This window comes from Neodiprion virginianus, chromosome 7, assembly GCF_021901495.1.
Source record: "Neodiprion virginianus isolate iyNeoVirg1 chromosome 7, iyNeoVirg1.1, whole genome shotgun sequence".
NCBI lineage: Eukaryota > Metazoa > Arthropoda > Insecta > Hymenoptera > Diprionidae > Neodiprion > Neodiprion virginianus.
The window spans coordinates 24,585,927-24,603,117 of record NC_060883.1 but is presented as its reverse complement, the minus strand read 5'-3'; the positions used below and the strand labels follow the sequence as shown (position 1 = coordinate 24,603,117).

At 40.4% G+C, this 17,191-nt stretch overlaps 1 protein-coding gene across 1 annotated transcript in view; it reads right to left on the bottom strand.

Annotated features, from left to right (window-relative positions):
- The window catches only part of LOC124309596 (ryanodine receptor), a 34,238-nt gene that overhangs the window by 5,463 nt on the left and 11,584 nt on the right, over positions 1-17,191 (bottom strand). Inside the window, exons 15-46 of the mRNA XM_046773374.1 lie at positions 16,949-17,157; positions 16,231-16,330; positions 14,270-14,468; positions 13,569-14,189; positions 12,875-13,019; positions 12,495-12,790; positions 11,852-12,385; positions 11,528-11,760; positions 11,333-11,435; positions 11,100-11,273; positions 10,861-10,976; positions 10,243-10,782; positions 9,335-10,153; positions 9,077-9,231; positions 8,549-8,720; positions 8,166-8,443; positions 7,863-8,083; positions 7,679-7,769; positions 7,263-7,579; positions 6,859-7,162; positions 6,531-6,684; positions 5,626-6,423; positions 4,540-5,558; positions 4,089-4,460; positions 3,677-3,789; positions 2,815-2,908; positions 2,482-2,724; positions 2,327-2,347; positions 1,778-2,189; positions 1,278-1,682; positions 958-1,174; positions 9-867 (exon numbers count right to left, since the gene is read on the bottom strand). Coding sequence (XP_046629330.1) covers positions 9-867; positions 958-1,174; positions 1,278-1,682; positions 1,778-2,189; positions 2,327-2,347; positions 2,482-2,724; positions 2,815-2,908; positions 3,677-3,789; positions 4,089-4,460; positions 4,540-5,558; positions 5,626-6,423; positions 6,531-6,684; positions 6,859-7,162; positions 7,263-7,579; positions 7,679-7,769; positions 7,863-8,083; positions 8,166-8,443; positions 8,549-8,720; positions 9,077-9,231; positions 9,335-10,153; positions 10,243-10,782; positions 10,861-10,976; positions 11,100-11,273; positions 11,333-11,435; positions 11,528-11,760; positions 11,852-12,385; positions 12,495-12,790; positions 12,875-13,019; positions 13,569-14,189; positions 14,270-14,468; positions 16,231-16,330; positions 16,949-17,157 — 10,334 coding nt within the window. The remainder of the gene's footprint in view (positions 1-8; positions 868-957; positions 1,175-1,277; positions 1,683-1,777; positions 2,190-2,326; positions 2,348-2,481; positions 2,725-2,814; positions 2,909-3,676; positions 3,790-4,088; positions 4,461-4,539; positions 5,559-5,625; positions 6,424-6,530; positions 6,685-6,858; positions 7,163-7,262; positions 7,580-7,678; positions 7,770-7,862; positions 8,084-8,165; positions 8,444-8,548; positions 8,721-9,076; positions 9,232-9,334; positions 10,154-10,242; positions 10,783-10,860; positions 10,977-11,099; positions 11,274-11,332; positions 11,436-11,527; positions 11,761-11,851; positions 12,386-12,494; positions 12,791-12,874; positions 13,020-13,568; positions 14,190-14,269; positions 14,469-16,230; positions 16,331-16,948; positions 17,158-17,191) is intronic.

The following is a 17,191-nucleotide window of genomic DNA, read 5'->3' as shown; positions in this document are numbered from 1 at the left end:
GATCGAACCTGTAAATTTGAATCATCGGGCGTTGGCGGTAAGGCTGGTAGTAGCCGTAACGGTTTTTCTTCTTCTTCCTTGACCTCAACTATCGGTTCGTCAATGTGCGGTCCTCTCATTAAACTGAGCAATAATCTCATGAAGTATCTGATAACGCAGCCGACACCAAATCCAGAGTAGTAGAATGCATAGAAAATCATTTTAAAGAAGCCAACAAACAATTCCGGGATTGTCATTTGCTGCATTTCGGAAAATTTGTTCTTTATGTTGGTCGGAGAGAACATTGAGAAGAAGAAATAAACTCCGTCTTTGAAAGCCTGAATTCCCCTTCGGATCGGATCCTTGTTTCTTTCATCGTCATCTTCCGTCATATAGGTGTAAGATGATTCTCTTGCTTTTCCAATACCGCTGCTCTCTTCGACAGCCATCAAGGCACTTGCGTGCTGCATTTCAAATATAGCATCTTCGCAAAAATTAATAAATGTCTCCAATTTCTCCTTGTCACCTCCTTCGGTTACTGTATTGTAGAAGAACGCTCGTTTCGATTCTTTGATCTGAGGTTTTTCCCACTGCTCGATATTGGATTCTTTGATTTCAAAGTAAACACGCTCAATTTTTCTACTACCGCCGAGAATTTCTATTCGCCCCAGGAACGGTTCAAAGTAATTGAGCACAGAACCTGCTGTTTCAAGAAAACGTGCAAGCCTTGGCTCGTTTGGCATATGTTCTGACAAATTTGTCAACAGAACAGCGAGGTTGAAGCCAATCTCTTTAGCAGGCTCGTGAAAACGATCCATAAATGCAACATAATCAATTTTGCCGTCGTGATTTGTTTCGCAACAAGCTAGTAAGAATTCGATCTCCTCGCTGCGAATAAAAATATTCATTCGTTTCTTGAGTCGTGGGCGAACTATTTTTCACGAAGGCGAGAGTATAAATGAAAAAAATGCTACTCACATGGTATAACTTTTTTGTTGTTCCATCTTTTCCTTAAAGTCTTTCGGATATACCCATCCGTCGTTATTGATGTCAACTTCGAGGAAGCTGGGCGAAGATATAAGATCCTTCAACTTGAGGAACATGTCAAAGTATTTCAAAATTAATTCAACATTTCCAGCAGATTCCACGAGCGTATCCACCATCTGCTTTCCAATGGTGCCGTTTACAACGTTACCTGAGTAGTATAAATAAAATAAAGTGATCAGTACACCTCTTTCAGCAAAACATGGTCTCCCGATCAGTGACATGTAAACAGCTCAGTTCAACGAAACATTTACCTTCTAACATAGACAGCATCATCGTGATCATGTCCTTTTGCAGATTTAGTAATTCTTTGAGAAGATCTACTTGGCTAGAATGCTTGGAAAGTTTGTCCTGCATATGTGAAAAGAGAAACAGAAATCCTCCCACGGCATCCCAAAGCCTAGAGTGTGCCAAAGCTTGTTGGTTCTGAGCACAAGGACCTTGAATAACTTCAGTCAGGGTGTTGAATACTTGACTTGCGACTTCGATAGCCTTGAAGAAGTTTGCTTTTCCAGCTGGATCTATGAGTTCTTTGCTGGAGTAGTGCCAGTAAAAGTCCATGATTGACTCCTGGAGACGAAGGAGGTAATCCACAGTGCATATGACTACGTTCACCGTCGTTGTGTTGCCAGCTTGGGTTCTCAAGTAATTCTGCCAGTCTGTAGAAAAAGTATTTACGTGCTTGGACTTTAAGGTACGAAAAATCAGTACTTCAGGAAATAGGAGGAACAGTGGGAAAATTTTTTTTTTTTACCTAAATTGTGCCCTTCGCAAGTCAGTTGAATAAACCTGAACAACGCACAGGTGAATTCAGCATCATGCATATTTTTTTCACCCGCAGCACCTTCAGACCCGACTCCCAGACCTTCTGCCTTTGTGTTTCTTTCGAAAGCATCGAGATCTAGTACGCTACACGAATTCATTAATCCAGCAATTGAGGTGAAAAATCCAACATCTTTTTTCTCTTTCAAATGGTTCAGCATCCCCTTCTGAATCTCGATGTTACCACCTCGTAGAATTGAAATGCCCAGCTCTAAAGTTTTCATGACCATCTCGCTTGGGACACCCTTGCAAGCCGAAATATGCAGCAATACCATTTCTGCAACTCCTCGATTTGCAAGACGAGCTTGATGAAACAACAGCTTCTGTTTCTCCATTTCTTGTTCCTAAAAGAATCGGATGAATTATGTCCGATCTTTTTTTCACCTCGAAAATTTTCGTCGAATCTAGTATGTGAAATAGGAATTTTTCACATTTCATCTAGCGTTAGTAATGTGTGTAGGTAAGTTAGTAGAAATCTTACCATGAGTTTGTGCATAGGCCTCTTGGGTTATCGATTAAAAGAAGAGAGGATTGCAATTAGTGGTATTAACAACAGTTCTTTGTTCCCATTATTAACAAGAAAATAGCTCCCGGTGTTAAAGGCTTAGCCTGGTGTAAGTGAAGATTTGATCTTACATGAATTGATGCCGCGCCTTCCTCCTCGCCCCCTCCTTCATCTTCGCCTTCCTCTTCTTCCTCCCCGCAAGATTTTGATACTATTTGCGCATAACTCATGTAGAGGGGATCTTCTTGAAGAGCTCCTGAACGTTCAGTCATGGCTCCGCGACAGAACGTTGTAACTAGTTGCGTTAAAGGATCAGGTTTACCCTCCTCTTCCGTCTTATCCATCTTTTTCAATTCTGCATCTTCGAATGATTGCTGTCAAATAAGTGGGTCATTATTTTCTCCGATCATAAAAATGCTGATCAGGTAGCGCATAAGAATTGGATTAATGTAACGCGCACTCACCGTCAGATCTTCAATCATAACTTCTTGTCCCACATTCTCGTCTTGCAGCCAGAGTTCGTAATAAGTTCTTGCAAAGATATTGATTGCCCGATGCCTGAAAATTTGTGAACTAGCGTGAACAGTCATGGCATAGATAATTGATACCTGTCGTTACACGTTTTCTCTTGCACACAAAAACAATGGTCTTATTTTACCGAATCCAAGTCAACGCTGAGAGCGATTCCAGTTTAGACAGGGAGAGTTTGTGAGACAGGACGGGTTTTTAGATGCATATTTGTCGACTATTAACGAATTTATTTGTCCAATGGAGCAGCACCAAAAAATTTATTTTATTCTGACACGATTACGGTACTCTCCTTGTTAGTTACCATAACAGATTTACCTCCTCAACTTGTAAAGTGGTTCGCTTCTTAGGCACGCAATCGCTGCTCTTTTTCTAGCAGCGCATAATACCCGTTTCCATCCGTCACGCGAAGGCGGCGGTTTTGTGGCCTGGAGTTAGCAGCATGCACATTTATCACTCAAATTGTTAGTAACGTGAGAAGCGCAAAGAATGAATTCTCGCCAGGTGTATAGGCCAATACGTTATCACAACGAAACGCAACAGTTTGCATTTATTTCAAAGACTGATTTTTCAATATTCTATGTCTGAAACTTACAACCATGCGTATAGAATAGGAAACGTAGCATCAGAAATATCGAAATAGATAATCAGATTCGAGTGAACACTTTGTATTGAGGTCAATATAATAATATCTGCTCGTAAATTTTGGCCAAGCTCAGGGTAGAAATTAAGCTGAAATTAAAGTTGAAGAATTTGAAAAACAACACAGCAAATCAAGTAAAAGACTAAGTGGGATACCTGGGTAAGGAATGTAGGGAGGTCTGACGGAAGCAAGCAATAACTGCTCGCTTTCTCTGTATAGACACCACCGAGCGATAGCTACTCTTGCTCTGCTGCTGGGGATGGTCTATCTACTCGTACACATAGAAATTAGAAAATAATAAGGAAAATTAACGGCAAAATAAATCTTCGTATACTTTACTGAAATAGAATCAGTTCCATGGAGTAATTTGACGAGTACGACTTGATTGAAATGGTCCATGGACAATTGAAAGCTGTACTGCGTCTTAGTGGCAAATTGAACAAGGTGACTAAGAAAGAGTTTGTGCCCAGAACTACTTTGAGGAACGTAAGTCGTCGTTGGCCGTGTGAAAATTTAATGACTCGATGAGTTCCAAATAGTCTGATAGGAATGCTTTTTGTGCCTTACCATGTGAAGCCCGTAAAGCACTTTGGCCATTGCCACAATTCTAGTAACTACATCGTCGAGTTGTTGAGCCTTGACCGGTTCGGTCACATCTTTTTTTTGCCCAAGCTTTGAATACAGGTAATGTTGCCAAGACATTTCATCAGCCGGATCGATTTTGTCCGGCAAAGTAAGCTGCGTTGTAGCGAACTCAGTGATTTCATATTCGGGAAGTTTCTTTAAAAACCTATCCTTACAATGCTGGACGAGTTCCTGTTCTCGTCCTGCAAACAAGTTCAAGCCAACAGGCAACAATCGTTTCAGGCAAGCAACCATCAGCGACGCCTGTACTTCCTTGTCTTTGTCTCGTTTTTTGTCCCGATGTTTCTTCTTTTTCTGTTTTTAAAAATCCAATTCGATTAATGACGAAACCATTTCAGTAGTTAAAGTACAACTTTACTGATACGAAAAATACCTTTCCACCACCGGACGGAGTTGTGCCATCGGAAACAGCCGTCGGTCTTCTGGTAGCTGTAGGCATGATAAGAACCATATTGTCAATTTCATTGGCTGATATAAAGTTCTGTTCTTCGCGTAAAAAGTACTGTGACTTGGACCAGGTATTGAATATTGCTGCAACGTGATTATAAAGGTCTTCGGCTTCCGGTATGTTGTTACGCAGCCAATGATTACGTTGTAAATCGACATATTTAATAAGCAGCGGGTAAAACGAATATATATCTCTGACAAGGAGTTGCCAGTCTTCCTGAATTTGTGCTTCTATCTGAGACGTATCGTCCGTTGACGACTTGATAAAGCCACGCAACGATTCCTCCTTGTGGAACATGTTGTCGGTCCGCTTCTTAACACGTTCAGCAAGTGGCAAGAACGGATCCTTGAGCAGCTCTTCAGATGAATTAATGATAATTTGTTGCGTGTAAGCCGCGATGCGTGTCATCCACGGAGCATTCTCGTTTCCGATGTTCTTTTTGATCAATTTCAACACATTTTTCAAGAGCTGGTTCATGTGGTCACTCGTAACCATGCTCACGTACGTTCCCTCATTCGGATTGACGTTGTCTGGACCTTGAGCCCACCAGAAAGGCAAGTACGAGCAAAGCAATGGTAGTATGACATCGATAACGTGAGGGGCGTCGCTATAAGTTTTTTCCGATTCCACAAACTGATCTACCTCGGTCAAGATCGTTTCTAACGTAGGCATACTCGATTCCATCCGAGACATTATATCTTGAGCCTCGAGGGAGTGATCGGCGATTCTATTTAATAGCGAAAACTGGTTGTGCTTGTTCAAGTGGGGCTCTAGAAAGGCAACTGGGAAGCAGCTGGAGAAGGCTCCAAGGCAAGAACCAAGATTAGGTTTGTTCCGTTCGATTTCAGTTTTCAAATACTTCCGATCGTGGGTTAGAGTAGCGTCGATACCCAACGTATAAAGAGATGCCAGCATTTTGTACGAGGCAACTTGAATCTCGTCCACTGCAATGTAATCAAACTCTTCATATATAGATCACAAGCTTAAAATCGCAGGCTGTATCATACTTACGCAACAAGTCACTGCCGTATTCGCAAGCCGCTAAGTGATCGAACATGGCGGTGAGGACGGGTAAAACAACGCTGTTCACATAAGACAAAGAAGTCGATGTTTTCAAGTGCGTTCCTCTAAGATGACTGTATTTTCCTTCTTGCAAATTGCCTATGGTATGTCCCAAGTCGTCGGCCGTATTGTTGAAGAATGTTAACATCGACGTTCTGATAAATTCTGGACAATTTTTTACAAGCGATTTCGCGTCGATACCTTTGACCAACACTTGCAGACATCGAACGGTTATTCTAACATCTGCCCCGAATGCAGCTAATCGTGAACGGAGCAAACTCGCCAGCTTGCAAAATAACGCAGCAACCATTTCTTTTTCTTTCAGTGACGCAGCTCCTATGTTATTTGTCGCAGTGGCCACGGCGATAAAGTAATTTCTGTGAGTACTGAAGTACTTTTCCATCAACGGTAGAACCACTTTACTGAAAAACTTTATATCTCTTGTCGATGTTTTGAAACTGTTCCTCCTGCTAAAGGTGTCCGAAGGCTTCAACAACTTCATGTTGATAGTAGCTTTATCCAAATACGCTATCAATTTCTCAAGCAAGGAATACGCGAATCGTAATTCTACAGCTGCTCCGACCCCGGCAACTTCCGTATCCGCCGTACTACTGCGAACTGGCTTGTGCAATTTGTATCCTTGATATTGTAGATATTTCAAGAACTCTTGGGAGCGTTCACGATCCTTGCGTTTCTCTTTGTCGGTTAACAAGTCGTAAGGCACCAGCTGTGGGTGAATACCACCTCCTGTAAAATACGTTCAATGTCAATGATTCCGTTTCTCGGTTCAATTACTCATCATTCCTTCCACATCTCAAGTTAAAATTCACTGACAATAACTGGATCCAACTGACCGCAAGTGATGAGCTCCTCCTTCTTCTTTTTAGCCCAAATGTCATGAGCGTTGTCAGCCAAACGCTCAGCCATGTTTTGCATTTCTCTACTGAGTGTCAGGTTGGTCATGTCAACGGGATGAGGGTTGTAGTTGAACGGATTCGCTGCGTCTGCCTGAAATTGTGTGTCCTCAAAAAAACTTGCAGTTAGATACGTGTTGCGGGAGTTGAAAAAATAAATAAATTCCATTTCAAACTATACCTCAGAGAGTAGTATTAAAATAAAATTAGCTAAGGAAACAGGTGTCATCGAACGAGCAATGAAACTATAATTCACTGTTTTACTCACTTGGCTCTTAGACGACCTTCTCATAGAGCTACGACTTGTAGAAGGTACGTCCACTTCGGAGTGTTCAACGCTCCACCCAATAGCAAGCAGTGCCTTCAAACTTTCCCTGACGGGTTCCTTATAGCGTTCTTTTTCATAATCATTAAGCAAATTGTAAGGCTTCAGTCTAGGATGTGTCTTGTTTAGATCAGACCACTGTTCACCGTACGTCCAGCTATTTTCTAGCTTTCTATTAGCCCAAGCATCGTGATAGTGCTCAGAAAACTTTTGTACTATCGAATTCAAATCATTGTTCAGCACGACACTGTGAAGAGTTCAAAACGTTTAGTCCATATTGCTACTCGCATTGAATAATTGAAGATTTTTTAATTATTTTGCTAACGCAAACATATTTTCTATGATACCTGGACGTGTTGATCGGCTGCGGATTATATGGTCCGTCCGGAGATTGTGTCGAGGCAGACTTACTCCCGTACCATTCGTCGTCATAATTTTTCGATAACGAATAGTCGGGAGGTAAGGCACAACCGATGGCGGTCAAACAAGGCAACGCCTTACCGAACAATTCCGGATCATAATCCATTTTGGATAATGAGTCGAATATGTTACTGAACAAGACCATTGTCAGACGTTTCTCTTCGTCGCTTGAAGCTCCGTAAGCTCCTTGACCGCTTGTCGAGCCGTAGTATTTAGCACAGCGGTCGTAATGTAATGTCAGCAGCTACAAAACCCAGTTAACGATGAAGAACAAAAAATGTTTGAAACATATAGATGAAAGTATATTACGGTAGTGGATAGAAATCAATAAAATTTTACACACCCTTAAAGCTACTGTTGTATATTCCGACAATTTTGAAACATCGACGGTCAACTTTCGAAGGAGCTTCAGCAACATACTCGGTTGCATTTGGCTGCAGAGAGAAAAGTGTGGTTGAAAATATCTTTAATCTAAGTTCGAACCAATATTTTCGCTCATCGACACAGAACAAGTAATGGTTCTTTACCTGGTCAATGCCACGAGAAAATCAGAAACAGCTTCACGCTGTCCCTTGGTTAACATCCTGTTTTTACTGAGACGATACACTGTATGCAACGTAGCATCTAATAAACTCGCGTAGTTGTCGGCTTCATTGTAGAACTTAGAATGTTTTATGAGGAGTGGTAGTATACTGTTTCCTATGTATCGATTCATAGCTAAAGCCATATCAGATTCGTAGCCGTCATTCTGGAATGGTCAAAGATACTCTAAGAATTTGGCGATATAATTGAATAAAATTTTTCATCGCAATTGCTGTCAGTTTACTGACCCTATCCAGCATGGTAGCAGCCCTAAGGTCAGGCAAAAAAGCTTCTTCGAGTAATTTGAAGAAAAGTTCCTGCGTTTCAATCCCATAAACACGTTCCAAAAATAACACTATACTCTGCTTGTGCCCCGGAATTAATCCAGACGGCATGTCACTCTTAGGTCTTTCCTCGCCAGCGGCAGGATTTTGCAGTGTAAATCGGAGTGAAAGAACACCTTGTAGATCGTCAAGTGGGACAAGAGAACGCAAAATAGCTCTTGCTCGGAGGGATTCGTTTTTTCCTGTGAAAGGAAAATTCGTTTACATGAAAAGTACAAAATGAAATTAACAGCTGAGCTCAGCCGAAAATATGATCTATGTATATCATAGGGAAAATATTTCACAACCTTGTTCTATGACAGAAGAATCTGGAGCACAGCGTCCCAAGAGATCCACTAAGGTACAATAAAAGTTCAGAATGGCTGCTCCGGTATCGATGTAATCTTCGTCATCGTCCGACTCGGGAAGAGGGTGCTCAAACTGAATAACCATAGCTGTTCCTTCCGTTTCGTCTTGAACCTGTTTATAAATCTAAGTTGATATCCAATTAGTATACAGATCGTGCACATGCTTGGCAAGGCCGGGTTTCTACACAAGTATGACTATATTGTGGTGCAGAAGGAAACGTGTAACAAAATGGTGAAGTAACATTCAAAGAACCTATGATAACACAAATCTATAGGACGTTATCAACGTTGGACAACATAAATCAATACGAAAACCATCTTAGACTCACGACTAATCAGGGTAACGCATAATGTGTGTCGGACAAGGGGTGGCGGTTTGATGTTTTGAATTTTCCACAATAAACTACATGCATAGAGACGAGCCTTGTTTTCGTCGTTCAGCATTGACCCGTTGGTTGAATTACCTACCTTTCTACGATCCGCGATACGCTCGGACATTTTATTTGCCTCCATGATAGCTCTCAACAGACCTTCTCCTTCTCCGCGAAGCGCAGGACCCAAGCATTCTGGCCGCCGAATGAGCAGTCTTATCACCAAGTTAGCATTTTCTTCGACACTTTCACCTGGAAAATAAAGAAGGAAGAAGAAAAGATACATACGTTCCATCAGTGAAAGTGTAATTTTTATTCCATATTCAAATCTATGACTTTGGGGTATCAAACTTACCGTTGACCCAAACACAGAAGCGCAAGAAGTCTAGGTAACGTTCACCCTCGACTGGATCCCAACCAAGATCTGGATATCCCTTTTCAACTAACTCGGAATTTGATTGCAGTCCACAGCGAGATAAATAAATAGCGATCTTTTCAAGGTAATGCTCTCTGAGTGCGAGAGCAAGTTCGGTATTTTCCATCAGCGAAGAATATGCCACGTCGAGTGGCGTTGACCCCCTTAGCGAAGGTCTCGATAGAAGGATATTACTGTTCTCGAGCAAGAAATCAAAATGATCAAACATAGCTTTCTGATTTTGCCTCGAGGTGCGGCAGAAATAGCAAAGAAATCGGCAACATGCCACCACCATTTCGTGGGAAGTATCTTTTTCTTTGGCGGCCGCCTCTCCCTCGGCAGCCTGACTCTGTGCCTGAGCATCGGACTGGGCTTGGGCTCGTCTTCCCAGTGTATTCATCATTATCGCCATTACGTTCTCGTGAATTCTCAGCACGCGAATCAAGTCGGGATGTTGGAAGAACGTGTGATTGTTCACAAGCTTCCAAAGACGTTCACGAACCAGTTCCTCTTCTTCCTGAGACATTTGAACGGGCAGCAATGCACGGATTTGACTCAAACCCACCCACATTTCAGCAACATCTTCCTTTGTCTTGCTATTTATTATATACGTCTTTTCTAACGCTCGAATCAATTCGCCAACGGTATCATACTGGCGTACCAATAAACTGAACATTTCACGGACGAGCTTCGGTGTTTCAATTTGCGATTCTTCTGCCCATTTGACTATCGTTGCTATGAGTACTTTGCGAAATACCTCTGTAGGATACGGTAAGGAAAATGATGAAATTTCTGCATTGAAAAAGTATTTTAAGGCAGAATGGTCTTGAAAAATATCAGGGGCTCACCTTCCGGGGTTTTCTTGACAGGGTCCGGTTCAAGTTTCGGCTCTTCCTCAAATTCTTTGACGGCATTTATGAAATTGAAAACCCGTTTCATAGCTCCTGGCTTCTCAATTTCTATTATTTCATTTGCAGCATCAGCCGCCTCCTGCAGTGCATGGAGCGACACGTAGGACATCAACTCATCGTGAAATTCGTTCATTTTCTCCCTCAATTCTTCACCACACGGACAGTTTTCTTTCTCTTCCTCGTCTAAATTTTTGAATCCTAAAATAGCATTCATTTGTTCGCGAGGCGGACATCTGAACTCTTTAGTTTTCTTTGCCGCTACAGCCGATGGAAGATCAGACTGTTTAATATCAATATAACGCCGGAGTTGATCGGACTGAAGATCACCAACAAAATCGTGACTAAAGGAAATTATTGACTCGACACGATGCCGAAGCTGGATATCATTCAAATGGTGCAGCAGGTAGCACATTTGCAATTTTGCGCCTTCGGCCATCTTCATGTGTAGCAATCCTTTCTTATGTTCATCTTTTCCTTCTGAAATTGTTGGAATTTTTTTTTTTAATCAATTATCCTTGCGCATTGCAAAATCTGAGAGTAATCGTGATTATTTACCTTTTTGAAAAGTCGGATCCCAGGTCTCTGGATTGATCATTATGAGCAATTTGAAAATATCTTCATTCCTGAGCATTCCAACAAGTAGTAGTCTGTCCACAAGTTTTAATAGTGGTCTGAAAAAAGTAATATATTGTACAGAACTTTAAGCTCGAAAAATTCCACTGTATAAAGCGGATACTAAAATGTGAAAAGTAAGTTTGTATGATTTTTGTTGCAGAGCAGACGTAGACACTTACAGAAATAAATTTTCATTGCTGCCTCCAATAGGATCTCGATTATGGACTTGATTAACTTCCACTGCTTCATTGAGGGCCATCATAACGTAATTACGAACCACATCAAGTGGGAAATACGGACTGTACAAGTTTCGAATATTTTCGATGCTCTGATTTTCACTGGAAGGAAGTACCCTTGATGCCGAAAAATTAGTAAAAAGGTTCACATCTATACTGAAAAAATAAATACTCACTCGATGTCGGTCATTTTCATCTGTGGCCGGACCGATTCAGTTTCCAAGTATCTCAAGCTGTGCTTCATGTCAGGATCTTCGTAGAGATCCTTTATTTCTTGCCCTTGGAAAAAGAACATACAAAGTGTATTATTTATAGTTAGACAAGAAGAAAATACACTGTATAAATATAACGTTCGTTCCGCCAACACTCACCTAATGGAATGATGAACTCGTTCTTACAAACTTCCATAGTTGTGGCATGAGACTCGAGATGCAATGCAATTAATAGATCATAAAAACCTTGTCGAAGCGGGCCGGACATATATTCGGACCGAATAGCATAGAGTAATTGCTTCTGATCCACATGCAAACAGAGGGCATGTGCTGCTCTATAATTCGATTGATAGCACAACGCTGCATATAGTGTGAGCGTATGGGCGTGAAAGCTGAAGAACAAGTATGGAAGATGAGTAAGAGATGCGGGAGGGTATAATAAGTAATAATGTCTCGAAGGTGTTTGCATTAATTAATAAGAACCTTAGAAGTTTGTCCATTTCAATTAGTTCAAGAATATCGATGCATCTGTCCTCTTCCGGAATATGCAAAGCAAGCATCGAAATTGCATCTTCGCACAACATCGACCATCCCCTTATATCGGATAGCTTGAGCGCATGCACTTGGAGGGATTGATTGGGTACCCTGGCCCACTGATGAGGCTTAAGACATTGCACTTTCAATCTGGGCGGGAACTGAGGAATCACATGACGCTCCGAGTTTTGTAAAACAGCAGCTGACAACGGCAACGTAGTAGACGTTCTTCCCAATTCTATTTGAAGTATTTCTCTGCTTGTTGCCTCAACGAAAATAGCTGGGAATAACTTTGTGTCCGGTTCCATTTTAAACTTATGACTCGTTTCTTTTCCTTCGCAGGTGAAGGACACCCAGCCGGTGGCTATGTCGACAAAACACCCAACGAACATGCCTTGCGAAGCACCTTTACCAGAAGCATCTTGAGTCACTTCGTTGTAAAGCTCGTCGGCTCTCACCATGTAGCAGCTCTGACGATCAACCCTTGATTCGATTAAAATCAGTCCATCAATTCAAAACAACCATAAACATCAACACTGATCATTTTCGTCTGAAATTTATTTGACACGGATTTAGCGTAACTTCGACTTACTGCTCTAACGGTCTGTCGTAGTCGTCCACGATTACAATTGACGATTTTCTAACTCTCGATAGGTTGAAATCTTTTGTATGCAAATGATACTGCGAAGTTACCCATCCGACATAAACATGAGTTGGATCTTGACCAGGGAATATTCTTACTCCATAAAAGTATTCGTTCATCAATTTCAAGCAATCCGCGTCGTATATTTCATTTCCAATTGCTTCAACTCCCGTCCCAGAGAGAACAGACATTTGTTTCGGCGCGTTGCGTTCCGGAATTTGTGGGGGTACCACTTTCAAATCGGTCTAGAAAAATGGCAATTTAATTACTTCAACATTGTTTGGGCAACGAGTTGCATAGTCGATAATAACGATGTGTCGGATATTTACAGTGGAGACTCTAACTTGAGCCGGTCTCGATCCTACCCTAACAAATGGCAAAGGCTTACTGCTTCTGTCCGAAATATCTGACCTCATCGGAGGTTCCGGAGTTTTCGATTTTGCTTCCGGTGATTTTGTTTTGCGAGAGAAGAATCTGGAAATTTATTTTTTTCAATAATTCATAGGTCAAGTAAAATATTCTACTCCTTACGTAAACGCAAAAAGTACGTATTACAAACTTACTAAATCTTTTATGTTCGGTTTATATTAATTATTATCATTAGATTCAGATGTGTGGGATTGCAATGTAAACATTAACCAAAGGGTAATGATTCTACGAAAATCAATCCGTGAGCAATGATATCCAATCAATCCTATCGAATGGTATTATTAATAATTAGTTACAATAGAAAAACTTTCCAAGCAATGATTTCTCTACCAATATTCTATCGCAGATCAATACTAATAGCTTATGCTCAGTCCGAATCAAGTGAATAATGATTCTTATTCATTGATGACTGTGAAAGATTTATAAACAGTCATCAGTTACTAGCGTACACTCCTCTGTTATTTCTGCAATAAGATTTCTCATACAGCTGATCAACTTACGATAAGTCCTCCATTTCTTTGCTATGCTTGCTAACAAAAACAGAATAATGGAATTAGACTTTTGGAAGATTAATTAAACGTGGCTGAAATTTACCGGAAAGGTGATCGCCCCCTCTTCTTCTTGTCGTCCTTGAGGTCCCCGTTCATGTCTCCGTAACCATTCACCTCGGCTTCGCTTGTGGCTCTTTCCAAAGTCCCGCCTCTCGACCCATACATGTTGGACCGGGATAAAGACCCTTTCCTCGGGGGTCTGGAAGGCTTCATTCGTTGCATCGGAAGCGGAGATTCCTTCATAATTTCATCAGCTTCGACCGCATCTTCCGAATAATTTCTTTGAAGGCCCTTGATGTCACTCATGCTGAATCCGGACTTGATTATTTGCTCCATGTGCGCTGACTGAGAAGTCCCCTGAGTTTGCTCGGACTGTTCAACGAGAAGTCTGTTCTGACGCATTTTTATCTCTTGCCATCGTCGCAGTTTCTCTCCTTCGGTTATGAAACTTGATTGGCAAATAACGGGCAGCGATAGTCTCAAAAATTCCCAGTTGGCTTTCTCCATAGTCTCAAAAGTGTTGTGCGAGATTTTCAGACAAGGCGGTGTGTCGGAACCAGCCGGAATTCGAGCCACGTCAATCCTTGTGTCAGCCATGTCGTCTGTATTTTCAAAGATTGGCTGATCTTTGGTATACCAGAAAGTAACGGGACGATTCATGTTTCTAAATGGATGGGAAGATTACATTTAGTTATTAAAATGCAGAATTTCACGGTAAAAAGGTTTTCAACGATTTATACTTACACGCAGAAGGGTTCATAGCCTTCTTGCAGTCCACAGGTTGTGAAAAATTTCAATGTATTCACGTCTTGGCCGAATGTTAATTTAGCTTTTTGACCAACCCCAAGCGTAAAGGCTGGCACGAACGAATCGCCTTGAACATCTGCAAACGATGTCTCCCCACCAAGGGCGTCCATTAGCAGTTCGCCGTTTAATGAAAAACCTGACCAACGAAAATACTAGTATGGATTTACATGGAAATATTAAATACAATAACAACTGTCCTACTATATAAATACAATGACTCGAATTTGAATGAGAAGTATCAAACTTTGATCAGAAAATATTGATTCCAAAAGTTACGCAATACAAATACATGATCGAAACTGTGCGCCGCACATTTCATACATCTATATATGTATTTATTATCTAACAATAAGAAGCGCCAAAGGTAGGTTGTACAATTGGGTATTGATTTGGATGTTAGTAAAAATTCAACGACAAAGTAACTTGAATAAAGTGTCCTTTTAGATACGAAATACCATGCGAAAAAAGTAAATTTGATATTATTAATGACACGAGCCATGCGTAAGCATTATTGTACAAATCTGTAAAACGTGGTGTTAAAAAGAAAACGAAAGAAATGGCGATATGGTGGTGGAAAAAAATAAAACTTGTAAATCACATCAATCGGCCTGAATTATCAACGATTTGTTAGACGATAATGTAAAAACTATAATATTGTCGAATCTCAAGATTTTTAAATCGAATTACGATTCGTTAGAATTTTCGATAGTGAGCTCTACTCAGCTTATTTTGAGTACGGTCACCACTAATTGAAAAGTGAAGCAGATGACATTGACTTATTTTCTCTTCCTCGTGCGTTCTTATGTATCTATTATTAATTCCCATCCAGACTAGTACTACGTTTAGGGCACTAAGCGTATAATATTTAATCCATTTTTTTAAGTATTAAAAAGTCGAATTTCATAGCGAACTTTGGGTCAGTAATTAGTGTAAGGTATGAATAACAAGTTAAGAGTACAGCTTAAGGAAAGCGCACTGGAGACCAATGAAAATAATGAAATGCAAAGGCATCACATTGGACAGTGAGCCAAGTGAGATTTATGTTCATCTTTTGGAAGCTAGGATACAATATGTGCGTATATATTCTGATAAAACAATATTTTTCTCCGATCGAAGGTCATACATTTCAACTAATCATGATATAAGCTTGGTCACGCTACGGGTGTAAACGAAAAATTCTGATGACATGAAAAAGGAACTGTGAATTACAGAGGTCAGAGAAATAAAAATTACGCCAATATAAGGAATTGTGCAAAAGAAAGCGTGGAAAAGGTGCACTGGTGTCCAGCACTCTTGTCTTATACTCTTTAATTACAGCTAGTAACGGCAGCTAAAGCGTTTGCTTAAAGATTCTGCCTTACTAATTGTTCGGTCAATAAGATCCAGGAAAACTCCAACAACGTCCCCGACCTGCCATTGTTTGCCGAATGATTCGGCTGTGCCTGAGTATACTTTTTCCTCCTTAAAATAAAATTTGATTCATTCAATATTTCATTCACGAAATGAAACTCAACCACAATTATTGGCTGTATCAGTGTGACTTGTTAAAATCTATTTAAATGGTTTCATAGCATGATTCTCAGAGTTAAAGTAAGTTGCTATCGCATATTTTTGACAGGAAATAAAGCAATTCATTCGTATACGGTGATTCAAATACATTTCGATACCGAATAAGGTAGAATACTATAAGACGAGTTTAACTATGTGGGAATAATTATTGTAGAAAACTTCGATCTCGAGATTGTTTTACCCTGTGTGAAAATGGTCCTTAATTGGGAGAGGTGCAAAATCAAATCAACATATATAAACATTCAGCGAGACGACGACACGTAATAGTTTCTCAAAAAAAGGTTGTTGTAAGAAAATAATGGACGGCTATTGGGAAATGGCTCTCTTACTGATCGTTCCGTCTTGGACATCAATGAAACAGCCAACTACGTCACCCACTTGATATTTGTGACCGAAAGACTCGTTCGAACCACAGTGGACTTTGGTCACCTAGCATTTCAGGATCAGTTATTTTTTGTTTACAAATTACTCGATCCTCGTTTCATTTACACTAATTAAAACGAGTTTGACATTTGCAAATACCGCCTCTGATATCTTAAATAAAGAATCGTAAGACTGATCAAAATTCAAAAGATCAACTCGACTTTACTAATGATACTGAATGAGAGTTTGAAACTCAATACTAGGTTTACCAAACTCGGTTACCAACTTTCCCCCATTTTCGATAACCACATCTGTAAGGGTTCAATTATTAACATTTCAAATTAGATATGGTGGCCCAAAAAAATTATAAAACAAATAACTGGACTCATTCTCAAAACATTTTTTCATCGTTTTCCTCAGAGAAAACTCATTTCTTTCAAGTATCTCTCTGAAACAGTATCAGTCTCACACAACAGGGACAGATATTGGGATGAGAGATATTACCACATAAAGGATGTACACTTTGGTCGGGAAAAGACCATGATCAGTTATTTCTTCTTATTTATTTATTTTTTGATTTTTTTTTTTTTTTTTTTTCTTTGGGCCACTGATGGTGAATGGAAATATTTTAGGGATGAGAAAACAAAAAAATCAAATTTCATAATAATATTCAGATTGCCTTACGTTGTATCCGTCGAAAGCCCAGGTATTTTCATCGCTACCGAGCATGCTACCAGGCATGCAATCGGATTTTGCCCAACCTACTCGCATGGGTCCAGCAGTGAGCACTTCGAATTCAAAATACCACTTTCCACTGGCGACGGCGTAATTTTTTTCCACCCTGTATGTTCTGAACAAAAGTTGCCGTAATCTGCTGGCCTCCAAGAGCAAAGCTGGAAGGTATAAATTCTAGTTGATCGTCATGTC